This window comes from Diadema antillarum, unplaced genomic scaffold (genome assembly GCF_040938485.1).
Source record: "Diadema antillarum isolate AM-2024a unplaced genomic scaffold, OU_Dant_1.0 scf00000014, whole genome shotgun sequence".
Classification (NCBI taxonomy): Eukaryota; Metazoa; Echinodermata; class Echinoidea; order Diadematoida; family Diadematidae; genus Diadema; species Diadema antillarum.
The window spans coordinates 7,054,622-7,072,341 of record NW_027270903.1 but is presented as its reverse complement, the minus strand read 5'-3'; the positions used below and the strand labels follow the sequence as shown (position 1 = coordinate 7,072,341).

Genomic DNA, 17,720 nt, shown 5'->3' with positions numbered 1-17,720 from the left:
CATTGAGAGTTTTCCAAATATGCAACAAAATGTGTGCATCAGAACGTTTAACTGCAATTAGTCTCCCTCATGTTGGCAGGAGGGGGGATAAGGCTTTTCCCTTCCCACATCATCTTCATTTCTATCTGCCTTCCACATACTCGCTACACTTCTCTGATTGACAATTCAAGATATTCCAGCAAAAGTGTGTGCCATGATCGTAGAATTTCAGTTCCAAAAATGAAAAAGTTCCCTCGAATATGGGAGACGTATCTTGCCACCTTCCCATTGCTTGGTCCCCTCCATGGCAATTTCCGAATTTTTCACAAAAAAAGTGTGTCTCATCTTCCTTTATTTCAATTCTTAAAAAGCAAAAATCTCCATCGGATGTCGGAGGGCGCACCCCTTCCCACATCCTCCTCCCATCTAGACCCACAGTGATGACGCACACGCGGAATAAAAGCTTAATTTCGTGATTAAGCTTTTGACACTTCCCTGAAAGAAAAAAAAAACCTGCATCATCTACTTATTTATTTCTTCTTTGCTGAAAAACAAAACAAAGACATTTTAAGTATTTCACCAAAGGTTTTGCACCAGATCGCTGCATGTATTTCAGGCCTAAAAAGGCAAAATCATCCCCTCTCCCACACCCTCGTTTTCATGCTTTCTGTTTGCTGAACAGACAGCGTCCAAGAAATTGATTTGAATGATAACATTTTTTAGGGCAGATTGGTCACATCAAAATACTGCTACCTTAAACCAGTGGGACCGTTTAAAGTTGATAAAACACGCAAAAATGCATCAAATTGCTCCGTTTACAACGTCTGGTGCAAAAAGTTCTCACTGTGTGTGTGTGTGTGTGGGGGGGGGGGTGGAAGAGGGTTCAATTCCCGATGGCTATGCGTCGGTGTTATTATATAGGCTACCTATATAGCATACTGTATAATAAGTATACTACCTGTATATACTGTGTAATATTAACCTACATTCAACCCAACTTGGAAACTTGGAAATTGAAATAATGATGAACATGTTGATGGTTTGGTGTAGCTATTGGTGCAGATGAATGCACTACACCAATTCCTATAATTACTCATAACTCTCCAGATCTACAGAAAATTCATTCTTTCTTGTCTTTCAGATAGCCTGTCTTCTTTGGTCTCACAGAAACATTATTATCGCGAAATATAATTGAAGGGGTCGCTGCAATATAGTGCTAACCCACACAATAGTCATTTTGAGATAATCGCTGATTGGAAAGTCCATACATTGTACATTAATAAAACATGAATGCATGCATTTTTTTTGTCATCTTATTGGTTTAATTCAAATATGATGTTTTCACGGAGGTTAGAGTGAAGGATAAGGATCAAAATGCATGTAGAGTAACTCAATTTTGACAAAAGTGTGGGTTAGCACTCTTGCACCGACCCCTTATTGCATGCTCAGGCACCACAGTACATTTATTTAAGCATGGAAACTTCACCCGCTGAGTTTTATCCCCGCTGAACGCTAGTTGGCGCACTCCTCGCCAGCGTTTCACTTTTCGACCGAGAGTTGGCTTTAGTCGAAAAATCTTTTATTTGCTGCGTGCTACTAGTGCAACTCGTATATTATGTGTGAACGTACTGTACGTACGTGTGTGGCGGTCGGTGTTGAAGCGTTCATCATGTCGTCCGTGCAAGCTTTCAGGGTCTACTGCAAGGGCCTATCTAAACCCAACAAACATTACAAGAAACTAACGAGGCAGGATAGACTGAAAAATGCCTTTGAACGAGTTGTGAGAAAGTTAGGGGAGGAAAAGATACGTGAAATACGCGAGGATTTCTCCGAGGCTCAACAAAAAAGAGACGCTGACAGCGAAGCGGACGACGCGCTGGAGCAATGCCATTGCCGCTGGCATCAGAAGCAGAAGCCGCCGCCAAGAGCGGACAGCATCATCCTGGAACTACTGGCTGAGGGTCTGTCGCAAATTGAAATCATATCAATCCTACCCGTAGGGGGCTCTAGGATTTCACGCCTTGCCAAATTCGACCCGGAAAAAGTGGAGAAAGGGCCGAGAATTCCTTGGCATGCTGCTAGCGATGAAGATAGAGACGCTATTAAGAGGCAAATAATGACTTGGGATATTGAACTGAGTTTTCCGTGCTGTCATCGGCAACCTCTGGAGTACATTGGAGCAGAGGAGTGGCAGGAACTTTACCGAGAATATAAGGAGGAGAGATGCATCGGCGGGGAGAGAGTTTTGAGTCCAGTTCGATGGAGGGAGTATGTACGAGCCTTCAAACCCAGGCTTAGGTTGAAGACAGCATCCACAGGCTTGTGTAGCTGCTGCTATAGGATTGATGTCGAACTGAACGACCCCACAACGTCCGACGAACGCAAGGCTGAGCTGAGGCTTCAAAAGGAAACATGGCTCGATGATGCTGTTCGTCAGCGGCGAGACATGAACACGGCTATAGCTCAATACCAGAAGACGTGGGCCCCAAATGACGGTGCAATTGAAGAGACTATATCACTTGTGGTAGATCCTGATGACCAGGAAAATACACCCTTGACAGGTAGGCCTACTGTCAGAACAAGTTACTGCAATTAAGGATGCATCACAATTAACCACAGTTTTTTCATATAAATATTAACAATATAAACATTGTCTAGTAACTACATTGATATTGATTTCATACTGTAAATGCTGTGATACACAAGGATGAGTTGAACAAAATTAACATTTTTGGTTATTGGCAAACAAATTTAGAGTTGGTATCATGAATCGGCATCATAAAAATGATGATATTGATGATGATCATCTAGGCAGTTTCGCTTGGTTTGCTCTTTAACACCAAAACAAAAATGCAAATTCAATCACAGCCATCTGATTGTCACGTTTATGTAAATAGTTTTAATACTGTGGTAGACAATTTTCAGAATTATGAAAGGCTTCTTTGTACAATTGTATGTCCTCTCCCCAACAAATATTGTCCCCTTGTCCACAACAGACCAGGTACTACCCTTCCAGTGCCACTATACACAGTATGATGAATACTGTTGGCTGTACTCATGGATGCGCACTGTCCCTCACTAGCCTCGGTGATGCCCGACCACATTTGTATAAAGCTACATGTAGCAAGGGTTGGATAATGCAGAGTGGTACCATTTTATGGCAAAATAAGTGGGGGTGGGAGCTAAGGTGGAAGGCTTTCCCATTTTAATGCATAGACCATACATTTTGTATTCTCATTATTTTTGCCATATAACCTTCTTGTCCCATTTCAAATGAACTATAAACTGCAGGATTCATCCTCGTTGAAGCCGAGGGCAGGACAGAAGACGATCAAGCCAGCTCTACTGCAAACTGTGGTCATCCATCTCCCAATACCAGTGAGTGTTGATCCATTGACTAATTTGTAATTTAAGTAAATCACAGTCGTACTTGGTAGGCCATGAATGAAAAACAGATGATGGTAAGTGTTGAATGTGATAATTAAGTGGGCATTCATTTTTTACTACAAGGGAGTAATTTATATGAAGATGTTCATTTTCTAAGTTATGTCTTATCAAGGGCTGTCTGTTTGAAGCTCCTTGTTCATATTTATTACTATCATTATCTCTTTGAAGACGAGTCCCGAGTATACTCGGGCATGTGTCTATGGGAAATGCGTGTTAAAGCAAAATCAGCTTGTCTTCGACAGGTTCATTCTGACACAGGCTAGAGGTACATTACTGATGCTGCATTTGATGTAGGCCTAGAATTTGTTGCCTTATTTTTAGTTTTTTCTTTTGGTTTTTGTTTACTTTTTATCTTGCTGTTTCCCAATGCTTGATAAAGATATAATGAATTTGGAGCCATTTTTCTTTTAATCTTGCTGTTTTTGCAATGTTTGGTGAAAATGTTAGGACTATGGCTTCAATTTGCCATTGTTGTTTTTTTTAATGTCTTGCTTACAATAAATAAATAAATAAATGTACAAGTGAACTTCATATTAAATTATGCCATTGCTTCACTAATGTCAATTATTTTACTACTTCCATCTCCAGACATCCAGCACAAATGCTTCACCTCAGCAACAGCGGAGAAAGCAAGAAAGATTGTCATTCTCTGTGAAGACTACGGACAAGCCATACCCTTGCCATCTTATAAACTAACAACTCCCAATGTGAACTACTTCAACTCAGACTTGCACCTCCACATGTTCAACATCTGCGATGTCACCCGGAAGAAGAACGCTGTCTTGCTCTATGACGAGAGAACGGCAGGGAAGGATGGCAATGCCACGAGTTCGCTGCGCTGGTACTACCACTGCCAATATCTGAGGAACTTGCTGGATGCAGGTGTCCCCCCTCCAACCATGGTCATCAGAGTTATTGACAATTGTGCTGGACGCAACAAGACTCAGTGTACGTTGATGTTGGACTGTCTCCTGAGCCTCCTCTTGTACGATCGGGTATCAACCTTCTATCTGCTCCCTGGACTCAGCCACATGAAACCAGACCAGGCCATGGATTCCTGCCGGCGGGCATTGTACAAGAAGAATGTTTTCATCCCAGATCAGGTGATTATTTCAGAAAATTATCTCACAAAATAGTCTTTTCGACAGTGGAGCCTCGATATGGCAAGGTTGGATTTGACAAGATATAACGAGGCAATTTTGCAGTTCTCATATCTTCATTATTCTTTTGTAATAATCCCTCATCAAACAAAAAATGGCTATATCAAAGAAACTCTAATGGTCCCAGGTAGCTTGTTATAAAAAAAAAGTTTCCTTGTTTTAACTTTATTTTCAGTGAAGTACATTGTTAGGAATTTTATGAAAATTGAATAATTTATTTTTTTATGTCCATTCTGACAAAGGACTAAGTAATGAAAATGTAAAGAGTACACCCAAAGTCATTTTCATCTGTTGCGGTCCAGATTTATTAACCCGTTGAGGAAGAGTCCCGAGTATACTCTGGCAGGTGTCTAATTGGGAAAAGCGTGTTGTAGCAAAATTAGTCCGTCCTCAATGGGTTAAATACATGTACAGTGTATATCACAAAGTGGTTTAACCCTAATCCCACCGGGTTTTTTGAGGGACTTGAGACCACGGGGGTGGGGGGGGGGGGGGCCTTTCTGGCCCCCCTTCAGATCTCAGTCATGGATCGCGCGATCCTCGCGAAAATTTGCACTAAGGTAGAGGCCAATGTAATCTACAAGACTAGATTTTTCAATTTCTAATTTATGTATTTTATGTTAATTTATGCTAATTTATGCATAAATATTTTTTGGTGGTTTTTTTTTTGCCAGTGGGAATAGGGTTAAGAATGTAGTTGCTATGGCTTTTTCCTGCTTTCACATTTATATTTATGCTTCTTAATTTTTTGCTAATTTACATATATTTCCCAGGTGGTTGATGCCTTTAATTCAGTACCTGGGATGCACGCTGAGTTCTTCAACGCTGGGAATAAAGTCTTCCGTGACTGGGAACATTTCCTGGCGAAGCATCTGAAGCCACTTCCTTTGGGATTCACAGAGAACTACTGCTTTGAGGTGTCTGGAGGAGCAGTGGTGTACAAGTCATTGGTGACGGAGGAGAGCGGACTGGAGCACACCTTCTGCACGGATGTGGCCTCCACTCGCGAGGCAATCTTGGCCGAACTCCTAGGTTTGCCGCCCACAGCAGAACTTGGAGATATCATCAGCGCGACTCCCAGGCTGCCCATGTTGGAGGAAAAACCCATCCCTGGGTACAAAGAGGAGTCCATTGCAAAGAGGCTCCCCAACATCCCTGCGGAATACAGAGCTTACTACCCTGGTGCTCATGCCAACCTGGACAATCATCAACCTTCTGATTCAGACGAAGTAGATGAAGCCCCACCAGTGAAGAGAAAGAAGCCTGCAGGACGACCCAGAAAATCCAAAGGAGTGTTCTTGTATTCCTGACCCCCTAAACAAGAAAAAAAAAGAAAAGAAAAAAGAAGGGTTGAGTAAGGGGGGCAGGGTCAATTGTAATCATAAAATTGGGGGGTAAAAATGAAGCCATTAGAAAATCACTCGGAGAGCGCAGACCTCCACCAAGCCAACAACTCATTTCCACAAAGCATGCATGCAATTTCCCAAAATAGAAGCCTTTTGTTTACGTCATCAGCAGAGCTCGTGCTTTAGTGCGCATATGTAAACCTTCAGAACATGCAGCTAGAACTCCCTTGTGCATTGACCTTATATGCCAAAAGATCCTCCAAAAATCCATAAAGATTCCTGGGTCACTGGAAAAAATTTGATCACCTGTTCCTTGTGTCATTGACTTTTCTTGCGAGTTTCATTCAAATATGTTCCCAACTTTTTGAGTTATTTTGCAAACAGACAAACCGATGCTTATGATCACTTACCCTCCACCTTCCTTGGCGGAGGTAATGTATGGCTTGCACCATTCAGGTAATCATCTCATATCATTTTGACCAACAACCAGATGGACTTTTGTATTAAAACATGTTTGAAGATGGCAGACCCCACAGACGAGCCTTACATTGTCATTGTTACGGTGCATTCCTGGTGATAGTAGGAATAGTAGAAATTCAGGCCGCAAAATTATCTACTCTACGTATTTATTGTTTATTTGTTTGGTTACAACAAAATTTTGATATAATGAAAGAAAACTGCCAGTCTCGAGGACTTTGTTATAACGGGAGTCTACTGTAATGAATTTGTATTTCAAGTCTACATACCATGGTAAATTCTATTATTTTCAAATAATGCAAAGAAATGAAGATCATATTTCTCAATTCTCCCCCTTTTGATTAATAGCACACATGCTACTTCCTAACTTGACAGTCATACTGTCATTTCTGAAATCAAATGATGTCATTTTGAATGAGGAAAAGTGACATTTTAGTGTTGATGTTGCCAATCTCAAGATTCTTTAGCAGTTTGTAGAGAGATTGATGTTTGCATAATATAATATCTGTCTCATCACAGGGAACTGTTTCATTAGTATTATTCAGTGAAGCTTTTGTATCCACTGAAAATTCACATTTCAACCGAAGAGTTCTCATACACAAATATACATCTGATTTATCATACCAGGTTATTTCATTCCACAAGACTTCATGCTGAAATTGATGCAGGCGTTTTAAAGTAAATAAATAGTAAGGTTTGCAAGACATTTCCATTGAATTTCATGATAAAGAGTCATGTCTTATCAGTTTCAGCATTTTGACTTTCTTGTTATTAAAATCTGGATGTAATTGAAAGTGATATGACTCTGATAATTGTACTGAAGCATGACATTGATATGTTCTTTGTCGGAATTACAGATAATGGTTCATTTTGTTTGAAATCCATGCAGATTGCATCATTCTTGCCAGTTACTACCATTGATTTTAATTCTTTCAGAGTGTTGTTAAGCTTGTAAACAGATAAATAAACTGTTATGCTTGCATTATTTTCTTTCAAGTCTGTTGGAATGTGCAAAAGAAAATTGATCATTTTTTCTTATGTATACTCAGACTTCATTCTTGCTACGTACAAATGCATGAATTTCTGAAGTTTCATTTAATTCTTTCAAAAAGCTGTACAATGTATAATGCTGACAGTAAACCAAGGTGTTCCTTTAAGTTGTTGTTGGAATTTGGACAAAAAAATGTCCATGTTAATCTTCATTTTGTGAAATTACATTTGATTAAATCATATTGCTACAGACTGATATTGTGAAAGTTTACCAGTACATGTAGTTCTTTATTGTGTGTGTGCGTAAGATGTTGTATGATAACAATAAACATAGTCTTGTGCCATGATTTTTATCAATTGTCTCCCTCTTTGCAAATGTATCATGTAAAATTGTACAATACTGTAACTGCTGTTCTACATTTCAAACAAATTCAATAACCCTTGTCTGCCTTGGATTATTTAACATAACAATGGCAGAATTTTGGATCTTGGGTACTTTGTTCCAAGTTCATCATCTCACTACCAGCAGCCAGAGATATCCGGGTTGTAGTTTGCAGGCACAAACCTTTGTTGATTGTAAAGGAATCTGCGCCAACACTACATGCACTACATGCACCACCCTCTCTGGCACATGTCTGGAGCTGCCTCAGTCTCCCAACACTGGAAAAAGCTACAACCAGCGGAGGTCCACCTCCGTGGTACAACACAGACCGGGCCTATGGGACAGTGCCAGGGTTGTGTGTGTAGTATTCTTGACGCAGACTCCTTTCGACCAATAAGGGTTTGTGCCTGCAGATCGACTAGCCTGGTGGTGATGTTGCTGCCTGGAAAGCAGTAGATGACAGGTTTGACTCCCACTGGTTTCTTTTTTTCCGACATGTTTGTTAAGAATATAAATCAGCAGTTACAATCTCACAAACACATTTGTACAGAGGGAGTCAACTGACATAAATCAAAGCACATTCCTACCTCTGTACTGTAATAATCATTTGCTTCTAAACATACTCTCCGTGATTTATTAAAATAAATACAAATTACAGGATTGGACAGTCCAGATCAAAGTGTGCATAGAGGGACCATAGGTAATAATTGGGAAAACAGCTGGGAACAGAACATTTGGGTATTTTCCGATCATTTCCTATGATGCCATTTATGAAAATAATGTCAAAAAGATCTTCCTATAGGCCACACAGACAGTGTGATGAAAGAAGCTGACACTCGATTGCCAATAAATGAAAGAAAAATACTGAATTTACAGCTTTCGAAGCCAGACAAAAAACCCATAGTTAGAGAGCAATTGATGTTTTGTTTTTGATTTTTTTTTTTTAAATTATCAAAGTAACTATAAATGTATGTATCAATTAGCATTCAGTTATTGTTGAGTTAAGATTACTAACAGGAATGAGGGTTGTAATGAAAGGATCTATATTTAAAAAAAAAAGAAAATCATCTGCGAGATTATAAAGCTATTCTGTTAGGCCTACCGACATGCAAGGACCTGAGCTTTGTAACTATGTCAGCTGGGCCCAGAATTTTGCCTGAGAGCTTGTACAGTACAGTAGTAGGCCTACACAACAACATTGCTAGAATGACAATTTCCCAATAGCAATTAACGGTCAATCAGGAGGCTTGATTCTTTGTGTTACCATAGCACTTGCCATTGCAGCATATGAAAAGTTATGGTCAAAAGAAGCAAACATTTTCTTATTATTCTCTTGACCTTTGATCGCAAATATCTCCATTTGGCAAATATGTACTTATCGGTTTTTGTGAACAAACTCTTCAAGTTATGATTCACGCCATCTTGTGAATACAGTGCACTAAGAAGAGATGTGATATTTTGGCCTATTCTGAAAAAGAAAATATATCCAGAGTTTGTTCGCAAAAAACGATAAGTCCATATTTGCCAAATGGAGATATTTGCGATTAAAGGTCAAGAAAAATAAAGACAATAATAATGAAGTATTTGCTTCTTTTGACCATAACTTCAAAAATGTACCTTTATATGTAGTGACCAATATATGAAGAGTTTGTATGCAAAAACCGATAAGAGACTAAGAGAATTATAAGAAAATTTTTGTTTCTTTTGACCATAACTTCAAAAATGTACTTTTATGTAGTGACCAATATATCATTTAAAAGGTATTATTTTGTACTTTATGACAGAGACCATACTTCAAAATCTTCAAAAATGGACTTATCGGTTTTTGCGAACAAACTCTTCATATATTAGGTTTATATGAAGAGTTTGTTCGCAAAAAAAAAAAAAATGATAAGTCCATTTTATAAGATTTTGAAGTACGGTCTCTGTCATAAAGTACAAAATAATACCTTTTAAATGATATATTGGTAACTATAATTATCAAGGTACATTTTTGAAGTTATGGTCAAAAGAAGCAACAATTTTGTTATTAGTCTCTTTATTTCTTTTTAACTTTAATTGCAAATATCTCCATTTGTCAAATTTGAACTTATCAGTTTGTGCAAAACAAACTCTTCATATAATACAATGTGATAAACTATTGCTGTTATTGTTATTATTTTTCTCATTATTAGACCTCAAAATGTGACTTGGTGGTTGGAAATCCGTAATCATTTTGTGTGCTCTATGTGTGTTACTGTGTGTGTGTGTGTGTGTGTGTGTGTGTGTGTGTGTGTATGTATGTGTGTGAGTGTGTGTGTGTGTCTGTGTGTGTGTCTGTGTGTGTGTTTGGAAGGGGGCTTTATTTTTTTTTGAGGTGTAAAAAAAAAAGGAGAAAAATTGACAGGCCTGTTTACCCCTGAGGCATGAGACGTGATATGACATATGTATGGTAATGCTTAGGCAAGATAGGCATAGATTGAAAACTGTCAGAGTCCAGATTATTTGGGAGTGTATAAAGAAACTTTATTTTATTCATTTGTTTATTTATCTATCTATTTATTTATTTATTATCATTTTTTTTTTTTAGTTTTAGTTTTAGCATGCTGATCAAGATTAGATAATTACGAAAGAAAGAGAGAGAGAAAAAAAAACTTTGCCAATTTTTGGAGTAAGTGGGACTAAAGTGAAACAAGTGTATAGTAGGCCCTACATAATGATAAAAAGAAACAACTGTTTTCATTTTGTATAGAGCTAAGATAATCGAGTCTGTGTTTGAAGTTACAATCTGCATGGGTGTGACATAATGTGAGGTCAAGTACCTGAGTTTATCCATCGTTTAGAGGAAAAGTGATTGAATGACAAAGAGGTTATGCGCCATCTACGTCCAAACTTCCCGGAAGTTTTCAATGGACATCGATAGTGCATTGTGGGTCTTCTGTCACTCGCACACTCTCTTTCACCTTTCAACATGGCCGATCAGGTGTGTTTGACGAGCATGCATGAAAATTTTTCAATAATTCTGCAAATCCACTCTCCCTATCGAAAACATAGTCATTGATCAAACTAATATGATAACTATGCCAACATTTAGAGTCGATTCTTTGTCCTATAAGTGTAGTTTCCGTAGTGTAAAATATCACTCCTTTTTCACAAGAGACACCGTTCGCTTGGAAAAGCAGCGGGACTGACCGTACGGTCGCCGAATTCCACGAGAGGCTATGAACATAAAACAGATTGGTATTTCCGTCCGAAAACCTACGGGCATATGCACGAGGACTTCGTGAAATTGACATGCTCCTCTTTTGGTCTCATATTTACTTTCTTTTCAGTCTAAAAGGCTCATTGAATTCCAATTTGTATTACGGATTATTAATATGAATTACGGCAGTCGCTGTGTCTTATAGCGCGCGTGACTGCGATTGTCGATTGCAACGAGTAATGTGAGCTAGCTAGCTGTGTGTGTGTAGTGTGTGTACGTGTGTGTGAGTGTGAGCAAGGAGGATCATTCATACCTCCTTGGTGTGAGTGTGTGTGCCTGTGCAGTGCTGTGGTGGACGGTGTGGCCTGTGTAGAGCGCCCTGCCTGTCGTGTGGGGTACCTTGTGCTACCTTGGCTCGCATGCTGCTGTCCTTGACTTGCAGGCAGACAACTGCCGAGTGACGCCGACGGTACGTGCTACATACAGTGAGAGTTTGGATAAGACACTACACTGCAGGGTGATGGGAGGGGGAAGGGGCATGGCATTGGCCATTGCTATTGATGAGTATTGCAGAGACTCCAACTCTCCCGTTTTCGACGGGAGTCTCCCGCCGAAAGCCCATTTTTGCACAATCTCCCGTTCTCCCGTTTGAGATTTGATTTCTCCCGCCCTGGCTCTGTGTCTCCCGGTGGAAAGGATTTCTTACTTATTTCTATCGTATGTTGAAAAAATAGCCTTAGATAGCACCAGAGAACATCTAGAATCCTAGGAACTTCGCGCTTCGCACACATCAACTTGGAGTCTCCCGTTTGCTAGGGGTTTCGGGCGGGAGAATCTCCAGATCAGAAGGTGCTTGGGGTTGGAGTCTCTGGTATTGGTATCGTCATTGTTCCCAATTTTAGTTGTAAAGAACAATCTTTATTCTCTATTTAAACGTAGCCACTGATCTAAATGGTGTAATCCAGGTGGTGTGTATGAGTCATAGGACTCATAGATCTGATTGATATATCAACATTGTACTAACAAGTAACATGTGCACATAAAATCGGGAGTGTGCCTACTGGAATTTGGAAAATCTTGAAACTTCTGGGCTTGTCTCTTAGTTCTAGCATTGTCTAACCGTTAGAAGCTCGAGTGTCAAGAATGTTTGATATATTTTGGAGACTTCTTTGAAATTGTCCATAATTATGATTTTATATTGTGTTCAGCGTGAAAATGTGTTTATCACAGATTTTGACAGTCAGAATTGGGTGAAATGTGAGTCTGAGCTACTCTGGCACTGATGATTAACTTGTGAGATAGCATTGGCAGCTCTGTGTGGCCCTGCAACTGAATGATGGGTGACACATTGTGGGTCCCATTTCATAAAACTTAAGATGTTAGGATGGCAACTCTTGCTGGAATGGCAACTTCCCATAGCAACAGCCAATCAGGAAGCTGGATTCTTGTCATTACCATGACAATTGCCATTCCAGCAAGAGTTGCTAGTATAGCATCTTTTTATGAAACGGGGCCCAGGTGCCTTTGATGTTTCTACAGATGAATTATGCTACGTAAATGCTGTTTCATCACCATCATCATTATCATCATCAACTATCTTATAAGTAGCAAAAATAATGAACCAGCAAACTCTGTGCGACAATGTGAGAATTATGGCTGTATGATAAAGATTAAAAGACATTAAAGGACAAGTCCACCTTCATATACATAAGAATTGAGAGAATGCAGCAATATAAGCAGAACACATCAGTAAAAGTTTGAGGAAAATTGAACAATCCGTTCAAAAGTTACGAATATTTTAAGTATCTGCGCAGTCACTGCTGGAAAGGAAGACTACTACAGTGTATGATGTCACCTGCGTACAACTATACAAGGAAAATAAAAAGAGAATTTCATAAAACTTTATTTTTTGAATAAAGTGCATATTTCTTCGACTTGCTACTGATGTATGTTAAGGGTTATATTATTCCCCCTGCCTTCTGAAAGAGAGAAGTCGAGTGTTCTTTTGTTATGTGAGAAAAATGGAAATATGTTGAATTTTCTTTATTCTTTCTTTATATCGTTGTACTCATGTGACATCACAAGCTATAGTAGTCTTTTCATCCAGCCGTGACTGAGCAGAAACTTCAAAAATTCCTAACTTTTGAACGGATTGTCCGATTTTGCTCAAACTCCCACTGATGTGTTCTACTTAAATATTGTTGCATTCACTCAACCCACATGTCTATGAAGGTGAACTTGTCCTTTAACAAACAAACTTAGTACGGTACCGGTAACATTAATGAATGATGTAAATGAGGAGCTACCCAATAAATCAAAATGAACCAATAAAACTGATCTAGGGTTTGCAAGTGATGTTTTCTCACGATGGTCTTCATATTCCCTCCTTGAGGAATGGATGCTGACAATGCTGTTTAGCACTCCACTGATGCAAACTCGTGATTTTGCAAGAGTTTCTGTGAATCAGATTAACAGTACTACAAAGTGAGATTCTGCCACCCCCCCCCCCTTCTGTCTACATTGTTGATCTGGATTCTCAACTTTAGCATTTTGTACTGTTTTTCAGAAGCGTTTTTCTATATCTATTTTTCTTTTCGTCTCCCTCTTAACTTCTAGTCGGAGAGGGCTTATCAGAAGCAGCCAACTGTGTTCCAGAACAACAAGCGACTGTTGGCGTCCAACAAGAAGGCTCAGCGCCTCGTTCGCAATGTTGGTCTAGGGTTCAAGACCCCAGCTGAGGTGAGTAGTGGCTTGCCCCTCTCAGACCAGAGAGTCTTTTGGTTCAGGCTAAGAAGCATAGCTGTGACTAGCTGACATTTTATGAGGCAAAACATTACTTTTTGCATAATGGGACCTTGACTAAGTATTAATTGATAAAACAAATTAGAAATGAGTTACTGAAATAGAAAATTCAGTCGCGAAAAAAGAAGAAACCTACAAGATGATGTTTATTGCTTTGCAATTAACCACCCTGTGCCAAATATTTTAAGAGGTCGCTAGCTGTGATATGATCATAGGAGAACAAACCTTCAAATCACTCTGGACTCGGAAGTATTGAGGGTTACCAGTGAAATTTTGTGAGCACTCTGAAAACCTACCATAAAGCACGGTGTTACATGCCTCTACTGACTAGATTTCAATATGTGGAATCCAGCTACATACTTCTTGCTATGTTGGGGAGGTGTCAGTAAAGCATCTACTTGTTTTGAACAACCCTTGTTATAAAGGTACAGTGAAATTTAAGCTGGTTTATCATGGCTAGAGTTTCTACGAATATTTACCAAGGAAAGTTTTGGAACCCAGGCTCCAAGAGATTTCAACCAAGATTTACAAATGTCTGTTGGAACTGCAGTGCCATGAACTCCATAAAGCTTCCAAAGCTTCTCTGCTTCTGATGAATGCATGCATTTAGAAGAGAAACTTATGCAGTGTTTTACAGCAAAGTTACCAACACTTTTCACTAGAAGGCAACAAGTTTGCCAACAATAGTGAAACCAAAGTGTGGCTGCAGATGATGTTTTCTCACGATGGTCTTCATATCACCCGGCAACGGGATGTTGACACTGCTTCAAAGCACTAGACTGATGCGGCCTGCAAAAGTGCAATTTGAGTGTGTGGTCCTGTATGTTTGCATGTGTGAGTACCAGTAGTAGTACGTGTGTTTGTGATGTGGTCTCCATTCAGAATATGTGACCCTTTGGGAAGCAAAACGTTAACACCTTCAGGCAGCTCGAGTGTGTTTGTGTGCATATTTGTCTAGTGTTTGTTTGTGTTGAGCTTGCACTAATAGCTCAGGTATGGCGCTTTCATGTACAATTGGAAATGAAATATTGTTTGCAATTTACCTCCCACATCAAAAATCAAGTGTGTAAACTCCAGTGTGAGTCAAAGGTCAATGATCTGTGTTTGTGCCCTAGGCTCGGGATGGTCACTACATCGACAAGAAGTGTCCCTTCACCGGCAACGTCCACATCCGTGGCCGAATCCTGTCGGGGGTCATCACCAAGATGAAGATGCAGAGGACGATCGTGATTCGCCGTGACTACCTGCACTACATCAAGAAGTACAACCGATTTGAGAAGAGGCACAAGACGATGTCGGTCCATCTCTCCCCCTGCTTCAGGTAACCTCACGACATTTACTGTGAAACCAGAAATATTTTCTCCATGAAATTTTCCCAAATTGGAGCTGAGGGCCTTTTTTTTCGCAGCATTAAACTTTTGCAAATTGACACTGGCATTCAATGCCTTGTGTAGACGAAACCTTTCATGTGCAAATCGTGGTTCCTTGCGAAATTTTAGAAAGTTTCATACACGCAGAAATTTCTAGTTATACAGTAGATTTCGATTTATCTGGGCACCATTTCATTAAAAGTTGCTATAATAGCAACTCCTGCAACAGTGGTAAGCATTATGGTAATGGCAAGAATTTTGCTTCCTGATTGGCTGTTGCTACAAGAAGTTGCCATTCCAGCAAGAATTGCTGTCAAAACACTTTTTTTTTTTTTCTGAAATGAGATCATGCTTTTGTTTGTATTGTTGTTGTTTTTTTGTGTGTGTTTTGGCTGGTAAGAAGGTATTAGTGCAGGGGCGGGTCCAGGAATTCCGTAAAGAGGGGGCGTGTTTACAAAATTAAAGAGGGGGGGGGGGCGCACGCACCCCTCCCCCCATTTTTTTCTTTTTATTTTTGTTTCAACAAAAAAAGGGGGGCGTGCGCCGGTTGCGGACCTCCCTGGATCCGCCCCTGTTAGTGGTAGAATCAGGATGTGGGCAACCTCCTTATAACAAGGAACCCCTTAGGCCTCATAACTTACACTGTCTCAGTATGTTCTACAAACTCTTCAAGCTAAAGCTGTCAAGGAGCCAGTGTGTGTCTCAGTGGATGAGACCTTAGACTCTCAATCATGGGGCTCCTGGTTCAAGTCCTCTTGCAGCCGCAATGTGCCCTGAGGCAAGGCATGTCCTCCTCATTGCTTAGTCCTGAGGAGACGTAAAGCTGTCATGCCTATTGTACTGCATACACCATTTCACGAGTCTACATTTTCACGAATCGGGACTTCCCAACAATTTTGCGAGTGGTTAAATTTGTGATCGAGGAGTCCTGTACTGAACGGAGAAATGTGTACATGTACGTCACATTCATATTGGCATCAGAGTCAATATATTCGGGTGTTTTTAATTTCGCGAATAGCAGCTGACTCGCGAAAATAAAAACCTCGTAAGATATTGGGCATATACAGTAGTTTGCCCGTCAGCCTCTCGGGGCCCCCTAAGTGACCAGGGAAATGAATCTAAGCATACACATTCATATTTCATATACCGTAGCTGTATGTCAAACAAATTGTCTTCTTAGGTGTTCATTAGGATTAGTTTTGATACAGGGGCTCTGCATTGCAAACTTTTAGCAATGTGTATGACTTGATTGCATTACAACCCATGTTTATGTATTTCTCTCCCCACCCCCCCCCCCCCCCCTTACACAGAGACGCCAAGATCGGCGATATCGTGACCGTCGGCGAGTGCCGTCCTCTCAGCAAAACGGTCAGGTTCAACGTCCTGAAGGTCACGCAGGCCCCCGGCTCCGCCAAGAAGCAGTTCCAGAAGTTCTGAGGAGGTTGAATCAATCGTTGAAGGGGGCAATGTAAAATAAAGACTTGGGTCAAAGCATCTCTCATTCCAAATTGTCTGTTTGTTTCTTTCCTGTTACTGTGTCTTTGTGGCAAACTAGGCTGTTTTACTGTGCTCTCTTCAAAAGTGAGATTGAAACTGGATCTTCTGTGAAAGTGGAAATTTGTGCAGTGTGGAAAGTTTCAACCTTTTCCCTTTACAAGATACTAGTGCAAAAATAATCCCCATGTGAAGGTCTGCATTGTAATGTGTACTTCAAGCACATACTGTTAATGCATTCCTATCGTTTCTCCCAATTTCTGTGTACAGGTGTGTGTACAGTACCTGTATGTAGTGTGTGCTTGTGTGTGAATCAAAGTAGTGACTGTTCATACAATGTGCTGATTGGCTGATATGTGGCTGTTGTCATGGTAACTACAGCAGACCAGTTTGCTATAAACATATTCAACTTTTCTCTTCACACCCTAAAACTAAAGACTCACCATGATACTCAGGAAGCTAAACTGGTTCTTGTGTGTCATGGCAATAATGCCAGCACACAAACCAAGTGTCAAGCTTTAAAAGGATGGTATAGTATTAGTTGAGGTGGGGATTCCACTTTTAACATTTTGCGAGATAACATTTTTATTCAGAAACCACTCTATGAAAGGTTAAAAGGGCATTAAATTCTACCAAGAAATGAAACTTAATTGATAAAAATCCATAATAGAATGACCGAGATATCCAAAAACAAGGCAAAAACAAATCAATCCTATTAAATAAAAGTTGTGAACTGTCAGATTTTGTTAGGACTGCTCAGGGTGGATATCTCATCCATTTCAGGACCAGTTTTCATCAAATAAACTTTGAATTCCTCTAAAACTTAATGTTCATTCATGCAGTGCATGTATTTCACAAGAGGTTTCTCATTATCTTACAAACACAAACACACAAAAACTTGGAAAACTGCAGCTCCATGTGAAGCATTACTGTACCATCACTTTACAGGGATGTATAGCATTGGTTGAAGTGAGAATTCACCTTTAACTTTTAGCCAGATACTTATCTTTTTGTGAGATACAGTGTACTTAGAAACCACTTTATGAAATGCTAAAATGCATACGATTCTAAAAAGAATTCAATGTTTACTTG

At 39.8% G+C, this 17,720-nt stretch overlaps 2 protein-coding genes and 2 non-coding genes across 4 annotated transcripts; all 4 read left to right on the top strand.

Moving 5' to 3' along the window:
* The first annotated feature begins 1,648 nt into the window (after positions 1-1,648).
* Positions 1,649-6,419, top strand: LOC139722446 (uncharacterized). The gene is made up of 4 exons (XM_071633743.1): positions 1,649-2,540; positions 3,271-3,357; positions 4,015-4,529; positions 5,360-6,419. Exons 1-4 carry the CDS (start codon positions 1,649-1,651, stop codon positions 5,894-5,896), a joined length of 2,031 nt encoding a protein of 676 aa, XP_071489844.1. The 3' UTR covers positions 5,897-6,419.
* Positions 6,420-10,729: 4,310 nt separating this feature from the next.
* On the top strand, positions 10,730-16,635 carry LOC139723164 (small ribosomal subunit protein uS17-like). The gene is made up of 4 exons (XM_071634427.1): positions 10,730-10,743; positions 13,579-13,701; positions 14,880-15,085; positions 16,445-16,635. The coding sequence occupies exons 1-4, from the start codon at positions 10,732-10,734 to the stop codon at positions 16,569-16,571; spliced, it is 468 nt and encodes a 155-aa protein (XP_071490528.1). The 5' UTR covers positions 10,730-10,731; the 3' UTR covers positions 16,572-16,635.
* Positions 13,309-13,400, top strand: LOC139723478 (small nucleolar RNA SNORD35). Its single transcript, XR_011710359.1, has one exon. It is a non-coding gene; the product is annotated as a small nucleolar RNA SNORD35 (small nucleolar RNA).
* On the top strand, positions 14,469-14,556 carry LOC139723490 (small nucleolar RNA SNORD35). Its single transcript, XR_011710361.1, has one exon. It is a non-coding gene; the product is annotated as a small nucleolar RNA SNORD35 (small nucleolar RNA).
* Positions 16,636-17,720: the final 1,085 nt, after the last annotated feature.

What these genes read in the sequence shown, in the direction of transcription:
- LOC139723164 (XM_071634427.1), top strand. An exon ending in GGTTCAAGACCCCAGCTGAG is followed by an intron (nt 13,702 to 14,879) that starts GTGAGTAGTGGC and finishes TTTGTGCCCTAG; the next exon opens with GCTCGGGATGGTCACTACAT. An exon ending in CATCTCTCCCCCTGCTTCAG is followed by an intron (nt 15,086 to 16,444) that starts GTAACCTCACGA and finishes CCCCTTACACAG; the next exon opens with AGACGCCAAGATCGGCGATA.
- LOC139722446 (XM_071633743.1), top strand. Translation starts at nt 1,649, where the DNA reads ATGTCGTCCGTGCAAGCTTTCAGGGTCTACTGCAAGGGCCTATCTAAA. An exon ending in GGAAAATACACCCTTGACAG is followed by an intron (nt 2,541 to 3,270) that starts GTAGGCCTACTG and finishes TATAAACTGCAG; the next exon opens with GATTCATCCTCGTTGAAGCC. An exon ending in ATGTTTTCATCCCAGATCAG is followed by an intron (nt 4,530 to 5,359) that starts GTGATTATTTCA and finishes TATATTTCCCAG; the next exon opens with GTGGTTGATGCCTTTAATTC.